General features: G+C 44.0%; 1 protein-coding gene across 1 annotated transcript in view; it reads left to right on the forward strand.

Annotated features, from left to right (window-relative positions):
* Positions 1-14,361, forward strand: part of PRKDC (protein kinase, DNA-activated, catalytic subunit) — a 195,215-nt gene that overhangs the window by 88,021 nt on the left and 92,833 nt on the right. The window contains exons 43-52 of the mRNA XM_089776265.1: positions 1,031-1,199; positions 5,767-5,832; positions 6,374-6,446; positions 7,841-7,989; positions 9,454-9,591; positions 10,185-10,304; positions 11,793-11,936; positions 12,690-12,841; positions 13,533-13,664; positions 14,227-14,338. Coding sequence (XP_089632391.1) covers positions 1,031-1,199; positions 5,767-5,832; positions 6,374-6,446; positions 7,841-7,989; positions 9,454-9,591; positions 10,185-10,304; positions 11,793-11,936; positions 12,690-12,841; positions 13,533-13,664; positions 14,227-14,338 — 1,255 coding nt within the window. The remainder of the gene's footprint in view (positions 1-1,030; positions 1,200-5,766; positions 5,833-6,373; positions 6,447-7,840; positions 7,990-9,453; positions 9,592-10,184; positions 10,305-11,792; positions 11,937-12,689; positions 12,842-13,532; positions 13,665-14,226; positions 14,339-14,361) is intronic.

Raw genomic sequence — 14,361 nt, forward strand, 5'->3', positions numbered from 1 at the left:
CTGTTCCATTCATTTGTTTGTTACTAATATTGTCTGAGTGCTAGACTTCTTTATAAAGGATGCAGTTTAAATAAAAAAAATCATGGCCAAAGAAAAAATTTATTAGAAAACTGAATTTTTGCTTAAATCATAGCACTAGGAATTGAATTGAATTTATGCTAGGAAGTGAGGGTGTCCGAATATGAAAATAAGTATTTTTCTGTCAGAGTAAGTACCACTTTTTTTCTCGGGTGTGAAATAGTTGGGGGTTTTGTTTTGTTTGGTTTGGTTTTTAATGAAAGGTGTGAGGTTTGGCATCTTTTAAAATGACTTAGTGGATTTCCCTTATCTTTCATTGTTACTTATTACTAAAAGGTTCTAGATCTTTTGTTTAATTTTTCTGTTATTAGAAAAATAACATGCGCCTATTGGCACATCAATTCCTAGATAAGAGGTACGTGTGTCTCCTGTGTGGGTTGAGAGATTGTCTCAAAAATGTTTTCTTGCTCTGATTTCAACTCATCAAAGTACAGGTTGAACCTCCCTAGTCTGGCACACTCAGGACATGACCAGTCCCAAACGAGGGAGTGTGCCGGACTAGAGATGGTCATTCTGGCCCCTCTGCTGCCAGAGACCAGGGTCTCCCCATAGACTGCCAACCTCGTAGACAGGCTGCCCTCATACCCTGCTGTGTTGCAGGCCCTGGCAGCTGCCAGTCACCCAGCTGGGGGACCAGCTCTGCTTCCAGCTGGGCCACTGGTTCCCCAGCCGCTGGACTGGCTTTCGGGCACCGATTCCCCAGCCATGTTACCTGCTCCATTCTCAGCCTCCCCCGCTGGGCATTTGAACAATGATTCTTCATCTGCGAGACCGGCTCTGCTTCTGACTCCCAGCCAGGATCCAGCCACCGCCCTTCCACTTGCCAGTCTTCCAGCTACTCTGGTGACTCTGCTGCAGGGACTGTCTCATCCAGCAACATCCTTTGAATTGGGCTCTCTTTGGCCTTCTAAAAATGTTTTTGACAGTGTTTTCTGGTCTGTTTTGTTTTGAGGTCATGCTATGATGCATTTACAGAAAACATGGCTGGTGAGAGTCAGCTGTTGGAGAAAAGGAGACAGTACCATTGTGCTGCATACAACTGTGCCATTGCTGTCATCAGTTGCGTCTTCACTGAAAGTAAATTCTACCAAGGTTTTCTCTTCACAGAAAAACCAGAAAAGGTGAGATTTAATGTAGAGGCAACTGTCATGTTAATAGCCTGCAAGGTCCATACAGCATATTTTGGACACCAACTGAATATTTGTACTTTAAACTCAAGAACTGAACCTATATAATGCATATTGCTATTGAAGAAACTGATGAGAGATGAAACAAGCAGAGGTGTAATTCTTGTGCTATACTTTGCTGATTAGGCCTCAACTGAGATATTGTGTCCAGTTTTGGGTGCTACATTTCAGGAAAGATGTGGACAAATTAGAGAAAATCCAGAGAATAAAAACAAAAATGATTAAAGGTCTAGAAAACATGCCCTTTAAATAGGGGCCGCACCAAATTCATGGTCCATTTTGGTTAATTTCATGATAATAGGATTTTAAAAATAATAAATTTCACGATTCTGTTATTTAGATCTGACATTTCATGGTGTTGTAATTTTAGGGTTCCTGACTCATAAAAAGTTGTGGGACGGTGTCATAAGGCTATTCATAGAGGTGTTGTCGTACTGTTACTTTTACTTCTGTGCTGCTGCTGGTGGTGGCACTACCTTCAGAGCGGGTAGTTGGAGAGTGGTGGCAACTGGCTGGGAGCTCAATTCTGAAGGCAGAGCCTTTGCCAGCAGCAGCACAAAATAAGGATGGCATGGCATGATATGGCCACCTATTCCTGGGTAACTACTTCCATTCTTCAGCCTCACTAATCTCAAAGCAGCTCAGAAGTAAAGGTGGCAATACCATAGGCCCCCTAAAATAACCTTGTGACTCTATCTGCAACTGCCTTTTGGGTCAAGACCCCCAGTTTAAGAAACACTCATCTCTCTTGTGAAGTCTGTATAAGATAAGACCAGATTTCATGGACCAAGAATTTTGTGCGGGCCATGCTATAAGGGAAAATTCATAAAAATGGGTTTAGTCTGAAGAAGAGCAGATGGGGGGCTGACATAATACCAGATTTTCAGGTACCTAAAAGGTTATTACAAGGAGGAGGAAGAAAAATTGTGCTTGTTCGAGGATCATACAAGAATCAATTGGTGTAAATTGCAGCAAGTGTGCTTTAAGTTGGATATTAGGAAAAACTGCCTGTCATAGTAGTTAAGCAATGCAACAAGGAATGTTGTGGAATCTCTATCGCTTGAGATTTTTAAATGCTGGTTAGTCAAACACCTGTGTAGTCTAGATAATACTTAATCATGGCTTGAGTGCATGGGATTGGACTAGAACAGTGTTTCTCAAACTGTGCTCCGCGGAGTCCCAGGGCTCTGCGAGACATATCCAGGGGCTCCATGAGGTTGACAAAGTGTGAATATTGATAGGTACAACACATGCAGTCAGTGGACCGCTGGGGCTCTGCATAAGTATAACACATAAAATCAGTGAACCGCTGGGACTCCACATACATTTTTTACGCATATAAAGGGCTCCGGAGCCCCAAAAGTTTGAGAACCGCTTGACAAGAAGACCTCTTGAGGTCCCATCCAGTGCTACGATTCTATGTAGATGGCTGTCTTTGATCCTGCATGGTAATTGAATCACTGGTAGAGGTTTTGTTATCTTGTTGATTGAGAGTGCAATAACAATACATTCAGCCTCTCTATAGCACATTTCTAAAATATTATATATATAGTAGCCCATTGTCTGTGAGTCTGTAATGCTGACGTACACGACCACGCCCCCGGCCGTGTATGTCAGCACTCCGCCCCCCCCTTTCCCCTCCCTCCGTGGCGATTCGGCCAGCCCCACAGCCCCCCCGGACACTCCCCGCCAGTGCTGCTTCCCTCTCCCCTTCTTCCAGCCCCCCATCCTCCCCTTCAGCCCCACAGCCCCTGACTCCCCCCCCAGCTCTCCTTTCCACCCCCCTTCTGGCCAGCCCCACCCTCTTCCCCTCCCTGTGTGGCGCCTGCCCCCCTTCCCCTCCCTCCGTGGCACGCTGTGGCACTCCCGTGGCAAATGGCCCTTTGGGAGGAAAAGGGGGGCGGGGCGCCATGCAGGGAGGGGAAGGGAATGGGGCTGGCTGGAAGGGGGGTGGAAAGCAGAGCTGGGGGAAGATCGGGGGCTGTGGGGCTGCAGGGGAGCATGAGGAGGCCCGGAGGAAGGGGGGAGGGAAGCAGCGCTGGCGGGGGGTGTTCGAGGGCCGTGGGGCTGGCCGGCAGGAAGCAGGGGTGGGAAGCAGAGCTGGCAGGGGATCGGGGGCTGTGGGGCTGGACGGGAAGAGGGGGCAGGAAGCAGACCTGGCGGTGAGGATGCAGCGCGGACCCCAAACGGCCACTTGCCGCCGCTGCTTGCTCCCCCGGCGGGAGCGCCACTCAGCTGGGCCCGGGGTGTCAAGCGGCCGCTGCTCAGCTGGGCCCGGCGGGAGTGCAACTCAGCTGGGCCCAGCTGAGCGGTGCAGCATGCCACGGAGGGAGGAGAAGGGGGGCAGGGCGCCATGCAGGGAGGGGAAGGGAGGCAGAGCTGGCTGGAAGGGGGGCGGGAAGCAGAGCTGGGGGGTATCGGGGGCTGTGGAGCTGGAGGAGAGGATGGGGGGCCTGGAGGAAGCGGGAAGGGAAGCAGCGCTGGCGGGGGATGTTTGGGGGCCGTGGGGCTGGCCAGTAGGAAGAGGGGGCAGGAAGCAGAGCTGGAGGGAATCGGGGGCCGTGGGGCTGGACGGGAGGAGGGGGTGGGAAGCAGACCTGGCGAAGGGGGGGTGCAGCCACTGTCTGCAGCCGGACCCCAGACGGCTGTTTGCCGCCGCTTGCTCCCCTGTGGCAGCCCAGCTGAGTGGCGCTGGGGCTGCGCTGCTCAGCTGAGCCACAGGAAGGAGGGCGGGGCGGTGATGTACACGGCCAGGGGGCAGGGTCGTGTACATCACGGCCCCTCCTTCCTCCTCCTGCCATGGCGCTGAGTGGTGCGCCCCACAGCCGGGCTGCCACGGGGGGGGGGGGGGGGCTGTGACGTAGGCAGCCCCGCCCCCTGGCCGTGTACGTCACCGCCCCATCCCTCCTCCCCCGCGGCGGCCCGGGTAAGTGCGCAACACTCAGCCAAGCCGCCACGGAGGCAGGGGAAGGGGTCGGGGCGGTGATATACATGGCCAGAGGGTGGGGCCGTGTACGTCACCGCCCCCTTCTCCTCCCGCTGTGGCACTCAGCTGAGTGCTGCACCTCTCAGCCGGGCCGCCAGGGGAGCCAGCAGCGCAAGGGGCTGTTTTGGCTCCCCCAGGGTGGGAGGGGATGGGAGGGCAGTGACGTACACGGCCTGCCCCCCCCCCCCCCCGGCCCTCTATGTCACCACCCCGCCCCCCTCCCTCGCAGCAGCCCCACTGAGCAGGCAGCACTCAGCCAAGTGCCACGGCGAGAGGAAAGGGGAAGGGGGGCGGGGAGAGACGGAGGGGAGAGAGAGGCAGGAGGAGGAGGAGAAGAGAAAGAAAGAGATGGAGAGAGAGGCAGGAGGCGGAGGAGAGCTGGGAGAGAGGGGGGAGGCAGTAGGAGGAGAGAGAGAGAGAGAGCTCAGGAAAGATGACCTGAAAATCCCGTCTTATGACCGGCTAATTGGCTAGTCTAGATATATTTGAATCTGTCTGTTACTCCATGAGTCTCTTTGTTCAAGAGCTCCTCCTAAACCGTGAGAGCTTGGATCACGAAATTTGGTACCTAGCTTCCTCTTATCCTAACTTAAAGCAAGATCAGGGTTTAATTGTTTCAGGAAAACAGGAACTGCCAGGAATAGGACTATTTTCCATAACATGGAAAGGGAGGGGGCACAGAGAGGAGAGACACAATAGTGAGAGTGGCTACTGGAGGGCAGTGAGCGCAAGGAAGAGCTATATTGCATATTGACCACTGGGAGTAGCCACACCACGAAGAGAGTGGCTAGCAAGGCTGGGGCTAGCCTGCCACCTAACTGAGTAAGTAGCCTCCCTGCCCCCAACCCTCCCTCTCTTTCCCTCCCTCCCCCCCCCCCCCCCCCCAGCCATTGGCTGCAGCATTGAAGGGCCGGGGGAAAAAAGGCCCCTGCCTGTTGGGGGAGAGAAAAGGCCCCGCTGGGTGGGACTTCAGCCCTGAGCCCCTGCTCACACCCTAACCTCACTCTCACACTCCCCCCCACATTCCCAGCTCCCTGCCCTGAGCCCTTCCTCAACCCCCACCCTGACTCCTGTACCACCCATACTCCTAGTCTGCTTCCTAGTCCCCTCCCCCACATCCCCTAGGCCCTGGCCCAACTCCCGCACACACACTCAGCACCAGCCCTCTGCTCTGAAGGACCAGGACTACACTGGGTAAATATTATAATAATTGCTATTTTGTTATGAAAAATTCTTAAAAATTACAAAATCCTTCCAGCCATTTGAAATATTATTGTATAAGAGAATGTTACATGGTCTTTGTGTACCCTTTTAAAATAACTAGTGACTTTACCATTATGCAGACATTTAAGAATAAGTTATTTCTCATAATTGAGTGTAATGGAATGGACTGTCAGTTATTATTTTGTATAGCAACCTGAAACACTTGTTTTTTTTAATAAAAAAATACTGCTAGTATCCCAGCTATTGATATTCTGTTAATTTTTAAATTTCCAAATATGCTTTGGTTCACAGAATTTGTTTATTTTTGAGAACTTGCTAGATCTGAAGCATAAATATTCATTTCCTGTTGAAGTTGAGGTGAGTAATAGTTCTGTGCTTTATTGTAATACAGTGAAAAAGTTCATTGTTTTAATACTACGCAATCATTGAATAGTGCTGTATGTATGTGTGTTACATTGAGAGAAATTATGCTGTTTGAAAGCATGACAAATATAGGTGGAGACCTCTGACCCTGCAGAACCTTATGTAGTTTGCGTAATAATCTTGGTGCCTCTAGAAAATCCCAAATACAAGGCAAGAAAAGCACAACTGTGATGTACAACTTTAATGTATTGTTTTGGCAGATTTATCCCAAAGAAAAATCCTCACTTGTGTCATTAGATCAGCTGATGTGATATATTCTGTAACACTGATTACTAGCATTTATAAGTTGGAACTCCTGTTTATTTTAAATTGGTTCAAAAGCTATGTTATAAATCTAGAGTTTGCTTGGTAGTAAATATAATTCTCTAATCTTTTTGTAAAAGATACTTAAAATAGAACTCTTATTTTTATCAGCTAATTTTTTAAATAGCAATTTTAACTAATTTCAAAGCTCATATTTGTGTTGGTGTTGTAGGTGCCCATGGAAAGGAAGAAAAGGTATATTACTATTCGGAAGGAAGCCAGGGAGGCAGTAAATAAAGATTCAGGTATGGCACGAATGTAGAATGATTTAAAAAACCACTCTTTTTTTTTCTGTAAACATATAATTCATCATTGTACTTACATAGAATGTGCAGATTTTAATAGAGATGCATCTAGAAAAAACTGATAAATTTTTCACTTCTAAATTTCAGCTCTGCAGGTGGCAGTGCCTGTGCAACTTTTGACTTTGTGAGGCTTCATAGCTATTTTTTCAGTAATTAGAGTATAATCATATAAAGCAGCGTTTCTCAGACTATGGGTTGCGACCCCCAGAAGGGTCACGAGCAACTTAGGCGGGGGTCACAGCTGGATTCGTTTTTTCACTTGTGATCCCTCTCCTCCGGGCCACAAAGAGTGGCAGGGTGGCGGAAGGCAGCCGCCGGCAAGCCGCGCAGTGTGGCCGGGGCCATGGGACTCCAGGAGCGCAGCTCAGCTGCAGGAGGAGGGAAGGTGGTGGGAGAGTGAGGCTGGTGCAGGAGCAGACACAGTAGGGGTCGGCCGGAGCACGGCTGCTGGGTGACCGAATGCTTCTCCACCTGGGAGAGGGACGGGTCCCTCAGGCAGCAGGCTGGGGGATTGGGTCAGGGCAGAGGATCTGGAGGTAAATAAGGGCACATGGGGGGCAGAGGAGAGGATGAACCAAAGAGAGAGATAGCAGAAAAGAGGCACAAAGGAGAAAGAGACGGGGGAAGGAGCCTGCAGGGGAGAAGGGGGTTGAGGACAGCAAACACCTTGAAGGAACCCCAGGAGGGCAAGGAGTCTGGTGAGAAGTGGGGAGGAAGTGACTCAGGGCAGTGAGGGTGAGGGGACACACAAATTCATTTAGCATTTTCGGGGTCGTGGTATCACAAAGTTTGAGAACCCCTGATATAAGGTATTATTTCCTTCCGCTTTCTCAACAGCCTTAAGCAGGCGAAGAACTGTATAAGAATTGCTAACTTACAATGCATTTTTGCATTTTGACATGTTTGCTAAATGGTTTTCAAATATTTTCCCACTCCACTGTGTTTTGTTTTTCTGGGGAAGTGATCCATTCCATGCCTTTCTAATTATATTAAAGTGCAAGAAACTTTGAAAAACTAATAGGTACAAATGTGTAGACTATTTGTTACATCTGTGGAGGAATAATACCAAGAAAGAGACCAACTTCACCGTATTTATTAACAAACTTGTGTGTTATTGTGAAACCTGGACAGGAGACCACCTTTGTAAAAATGCCAGTGATGTGCTCAATACGGATTCTATGTGCAAATAAAAGACACTGTACCTGGTCTAGCTTTCATTAGAATACTACTTAGCTTAAGCAACCAAATTTTGTTGTTTTTCTTGAGTAGTTACTAAAAACAGTTTTCATTCTAATTAGTGTTTTGATTAACAATATATTATTTTTCTTGTTTAGATGAGCCTCAGTATTTGCCTTCTGCATCATATATGGTGGATAGCAGTCTCAGTGAAGAAATGAGCCAATTTGATTTCTCAACTGGAGTTCAAAGTTTTTCTTACGGTTCGCAAGACCCTACAGCTACCAGTATACACTACAGGAAAAAGGTAATTGAAGTTTTATACTGCACAGAGGAAATAGAGTATCAGTAGTCTAAAACTCAGGTTTCATGTTGAGTTGTCTCTACAGGTTATTCTGTTTTTAATGAGAGGCTTGAGGCATCAGAGTAAGTATTTTTGTTATTAATCTGAGTCCCTTTATTAACTTAATCTTACTTTAATTTGAATGGTGAGACTTGGTCACTGAGACAGAGGCCTTGCATTGTTGAAGGTAACTACAGTACAGAATTTCTAATATCTGAATCTAATTACAAAGAAAAATTGGTCACTAAATTAGTTTTAGAAGTATCTTATAATATAGGTTAAAGGGCCACTGCCATTTGTAGTTTTCTGAATTTAACTAGATTAGAAGTGGTTATATTATGTACATTTGTGCCTCAGTTCCCTTACAATTTTTTTAAATAGTTACAGTTTCCTATTTTCCACTTCCTGCTTTACTGTTACTATATGAAAGAATCATAGAAACAACATTGGAAAATTAATGAATGACTATGTAGGAAAAAATCTTGGAACTGTTCATTTGGTATCGAATGTACACAAACTGAACAAGAGAGAGAGCAGTATTATTTGTTACTCTAATCTTGTGTGATGATATAGTGTCTTGTGTTGCTTACAACAGTATGTTCTTATATAAGCCTGACTTGACATTGACAGAGGCCTTTAACACTTAGATGAGTGGTTGTCGTATTGAAAGTAAGATTGTAAGAATCACCTTCAGTGTTTTAAAAATAGTGTTTATCCAGGTATCCGAAGTATTTAAAGCAAGATCTATCAAAATAATTATAATGTTATCTAATATCAGCCACCTCTTTTCATAATTTGGAGTGAGAAGGATATTTTAACAGTTGACTTAAATTGTATGGAACATGTCATAAACAACCTCAAAGAATTTTGATTTCTGCCTTTTTGTGATGGTGAAGCTAATTTTTGTATTTATTGTTTAATAAGATATTTTCTGGGAAGTATAATGGCTATGGCTGCCCTCACAGGAAAACAGCCTATGAATTCACCAGTGATTAATTATTTTACAAAAAGCTTGATTGGGAGTGAAATTTAGGAAAAATGCATAATTCTTGCGTGAAGTATATGGTGGTTGTGCACTCAGTTATGGAGTGGAAGTATAGCCTTATAGGTACCAGTTAATTTTATATTTCTGATTGTTGCTACCATATTATTTTATATATCTGAGTCAGTGACATGCAGCTGGCATCTTTAGACACAGAGATTTGGAGCTGTGCAAAATAGGTTGTTGTTTTTTTGGGGGAGAGGGCAGGAATTTTGGTTTGAATAACCAATTTGTTCTTTTGCTTATTTAAATACTATTGAATACAATTTTATTGTTGTAATTCAGTTGTATATCAGGAAATCAGCATGAAAGAACAGTATAGTTAAGATTTCTAAAAATGGTATATAAATCTCCTCATGATTAACTGGGTCTCCTTATTGTGACAGGAAGTCACAGAATCCATGGATCCAGATGATCTGATGGAACTAGAGATGGATGAGCTCAATCAGCATGAATGTATGGCCTCTATGACGACCCTGATTAAACATATGCAAAGAAATCATATTACACCCAAAGTAGATGAGGTCAGTATTGGTTCATATCTTAGTATCTCTCTATTTTAAGGATGGTTAAGTGTTGGAATAGGTTGCTAATTGAGATCGTGGAATCCTTGTCATCATCCTTGTCAACAAGTTAGACTGGGATGGGCAATAAAAAAGGGGGGGGCCACTTCAAAAATTTCTGAAGTGGCCCCAGGTGACATTGGATGGGGCATCGCCCTAGATGACCAGGAGACTTCTCATGCTCCCCCACCCACAGACCCTGATTGGCCTGGAGGTGGGGGAGTGGCAGGGTGATCACGGGCTGGATCCACCAGTTTGGCGGGCTGCATTCAGCCCATGGAGGCCCATTTGCCCACCCCTGGGTTAGACAAATATCTGACAGGAATGATCTGGATGTTAGGCTTAGTTGTGACTCGAGGCAGGATGGATTAGATGACCTTGCAAAGTCCCTACCAGTTCTATATTTCTATGATTTCTTAACCTCAAGAAAGGGGGTTATAATTAAAATCTTGTTTATAGCCTTTGTTTCTATCAGTCCATAGTGTAATAGAATAAAACCTGTGGCAGTTTTGAATTATAAGTATTTAAAGTAATCTATTTAATTTTGATTTCAGGGAATAGTTCCACCAGACCTTCCTCCATGGATGAAGTTTATACATGGCAAATTGGGGAATCCATCAGTGCCACTAAATATTCGCCTCTTCTTAGCAAAACTCATTATTAATACTGAGGAAGTGAGTAGTTTTTATAAAAAATTGTATCATGTTCTGTCTCTCTAGTAAAATATTATTTTACACTGATTACAAGTTCAGCTGTATAACCTTTTCAGAACAAAAACCTACGCCAGCTAAACTTCTCCTGGTTACTTGAAGGGAAGGCATTCCTGGTTTAAGCTTCATCTGAAAATTAAATGATGTTAGTTGGTTCAAAAGAGTTTTAACAACTCCTGTGAACCAAAACTTCTGAGTTGTGTGCGGCTCTAATTGCAACTGAATATAAAGCTGAATAGTCCTTGAACAAGGCTTTTGGTGACTATGTGGAAATATTCTTTCTTCCTCTGTTTCAAGTGTAAAATGTTTCAATCCTACTTCAGCTTGTCTCTTTAAAACAGAGTATTCTTGATCAAATGAATCATACTGTTCATACATAATACATACATTATGTATCAAATACTATGTGTTGAAGCTGATAATTCATTGAATTTCAGCAGTCAACACTGTTTTCAAAATAGTTTAGTACCAGCCTGATGACACACAGATTTTTACATTAAAAATTATTTGAGAAATATTTGTATGCGCCTGTGCAAGTGTGCATGAGCTTGGTTACTTGCTTCATTCTGCATGGGTAAGTCATTTTTCTGACTTCCATCAAAGAGACTTAGTCTGTGTCTAGACTGGCAAGTTTTTCCGGAAAATCAGCAGCTTTTCCGGAAAAACTTGCCAGCTGTCTACTCTGGCCGCTTGAATTTCCGGAAAAGCACTGACGATCTCATGTAAGATCGTCAGTGCTTTTCCGGAAATACTATGCTGCTCCCGTTCGGGCAAAAGTCTTTTTCCGGAAGACTTTTGCGCAAAAGGGCCAGTGTAGACAGCACAGTACTGTTTTCCACAAAAAAGCCCCGATTGCGAAAATGGCGAAAAAATGCTTTTGCGGAAAAGCATCCTGCCAATCTAGATGCGCTTTTCCGAAAATGCTTTTAACGGAAAACTTTTCCGTTAAAAGCATTTTCGGAAAATCATGCCAGTGTAGACGTAGCCTATGGGTATGGGAAGCTGGTAGATGGGCTCCATCAGAAGAAACCATGTTCTGTGGTAATAATGGCAAACTTGACTTTTGTGCACCGAAAAACAAATGGGGTATGTAGCTAATTGATCAATGGGAAAATTTTCTTTAGGAGCTTTTGAAATTACAATCATGATGCTTCATACAATGTTAAAAATAGCCTTCTCTGTATGGTTTTTGCCTAAATGTCCAGTCTCAACTAATGGCAATTATACAACAGGGGATGGACCACTTAATAATTTTCCTGTTCATTCTCTCTGAAGTAGTCAACAGTAACCCCTGTTGGAAAACAGAATGATTTGCCAGATGGACTATTGGCATGACCTGATATGGTCATGTATATGTTTTTAGTAAAAAGTAGCTATTCCTGTAACAGTGTGATTCATAAATGCTCCTTGCATAGTAGGTTTGTATAGATGACTATTCTTTATGTCTCCTAGGTTTTCCGACCTTATGCAAAGCAATGGCTTGGTCCCTTACTGCAGCTTGTTGTTTCTGGGGAGAATGGAGGAGAAGGAATTCATTACATGGTCGTGGAAATAGTAGTTACTCTGCTTTCCTGGACCAGTGTATCTGTTCCCAAAGTAAGGAAATGTGGAACATACAGGAATGTGAATGGGTAACAATTAACTGGTCACCCTTACTGGGCGATGCTTATGAGAACTGGTTAATTGGTACTCAGGCGTAGAAGCCAGGCACCTCAAGTGCAGAGCGTGGAGTGGGGAGGGGAGTCAGGAGCGGGATCCTGCTTAATTGTTTAACTGGTTAAAGCTAAGGTTTAACTGATTAACTGGGATTTTACATCTCTGATGGAAACAGTCACTAGCTTGATTGAGAGCACATTTTATTTAGAATATCTCCAAGTTCAGTCCTCACTGGGATTTGGAGGTCTGTTGCACTGAGAATTTGAAAATTGGGTGATACCTTTTCCATGCCACAAATCCTTAACCATTGTGTTCTCATCTAGCACCATCATTACTCTACAGTTAATTTGCATGGAGAAATTCCATTGGTTGTATGAGGGACACTGCACAGATGGTATAATACTTGGTTCAGTTGCTATAGCTCAAAGTATGGACTTTCCCCTAATGTTTTCATAACAAGATGGAGGGACTCTCATACATGAAGTTATTAAAGTTCTGGTGAATTTGACTTCCCTAGAATATCCTTGTGAACACTGATGGTAATCTCGTGATAAATATTGTGTTAGCATAATTAAGTCATATTTTAAACAATAAAGTGGTGGAGAACGAAAGCATTCTATGTGTTCAGATTAAGAACAAAAATATGGTTTTATACAGAGTTACCGTGTTGTTTTTTGTTCTCTTTCCTGCTAGGGGAACATTAAAGATGAGATATTGGCCAACAGATTACTTGAATTCTTGATGAAGAACGTATTTCATCAGAAAAGAGCAGTGTTCAGACACAACTTGGAAATTTTAAAGACTGTTGTGGAGTGCTGGAAGGACTGTCTTTCCATACCATACAGGTAGTATTTCTCAGTAGAAAAAGACTATAGGGACAATGTGAACTAAGCTCTTCTGAATGAAAGAGTTATCCCAGTGGCTTTCAAACTGTGACCACTAGCAACTTACAGGTGGTCTGAGGACTTGGTCCTTTCACACAGTAGTGAGATATCTGTCAGTCCTCAGGTGATAATGCTTCCTGCTAACAGTAGCTCAGTCCAGAATTGTACAAGGTTTTTAGTGGCTTTTTGACCACCTAATCATTTTTTTAAAACAAACCGTCTTAGTGCTCTAGCCAGCTACTTACTCACTTGGTGGAAAATTCACCTACATTTCTCCCTGTTGTCAACACCAAAATTGCAGAGGCAACAAACACACACAATGCATGCTGCAAAGTGTCTTGGAGAGATGACAGGTACAACAGGTAGTAGGCAATGTGAGAGCAGAAGGTAAGAGAAACTACTGAGAGGATTTTTTTTTTTTTGTGCAATTGAGTTAGAATCTGGCGATGTTTAGTCATTGAGGGTAGAATTCAGAAATCAAAGGATGGAAGTTGTGTAGTGGGGGATAATTGTGAGGGCTTGTGGACATGTTATACTATATGTGCTCTCAATAAAGTACAGTTCATGTAGCCACTTTCACCAGGTTTGTACTGTCCTAAGCATGTGCTGTCATGTGCACTTGTTTCTTTTTCTTTATATCCTTCTGCTGCAGGTTAATATTTGAACAGTTTTCTGGTGGAGATCCTGATACAAAGGACAACTCAGTGGGAATTCAGTTGTTAGGTATTGTTCTTGCTAACAACTTGTCTCCCTATGATGCAAAATGTGAAATAGACAGCATGAGGTGAGAAGCACATCGGTTTGGGGAATTAATTTTTCATTATAAGCCTTTCAATAAACTGACCAAGAAGGTTGTTGGCAGCATGGAGGGTAGGATTTGGAATCCTCATCTCTTGGACCACTTTGTCTCTTTCTGGCTCCACCACTACCTCTAAGCATGTCTATCTAGCAGGTTGATACAGCTAAGTCTGAAGGTGTTTCTTACTTTAGGAGGCGAAGTGGCGAAGGTCTAAATATATCTGCACTTGATGCCATTGTGATCCCTGCCCTTAAAATTGTTGAACTCTGTGGCACAGAGTGGAATCAGGATTGGGCAAAACATTCCAGATGCCTTTGTAACCAGAAATTCAAAGGGGAAGTGTTGTGGCCCTGTGAGACCTTCATGGATATGGGATGTTAGTGTAATAGTTCACTGTATTACAAAGACTGTAATTAAGACTGAATGTAAATTCATGAAATGGAGAAGAGCAATGAATATTTCTAGAATTTCTTAGATGTCTGATTTTAAAGGAAAATCAAATACTTAGTAGATTAGTGGATCACATCTGATTTTGTTTGTATGCTAGATACTTTCAAGCTCTGGCCAATAATATGTCCTTAATAAGGTATAAGGAAGTTTATGCAGCAGCAGCAGAAGTGATGGGACTTATTCTTCGATATATGGCTGAAAAGGAAAATGTGAGTGTATTACATTGTATCTT

Source organism: Pelodiscus sinensis, chromosome 2 (assembly GCF_052426305.1).
Source record: "Pelodiscus sinensis isolate ZL-2025 chromosome 2, ASM5242630v1, whole genome shotgun sequence".
Classification (NCBI taxonomy): Eukaryota; Metazoa; Chordata; order Testudines; family Trionychidae; genus Pelodiscus; species Pelodiscus sinensis.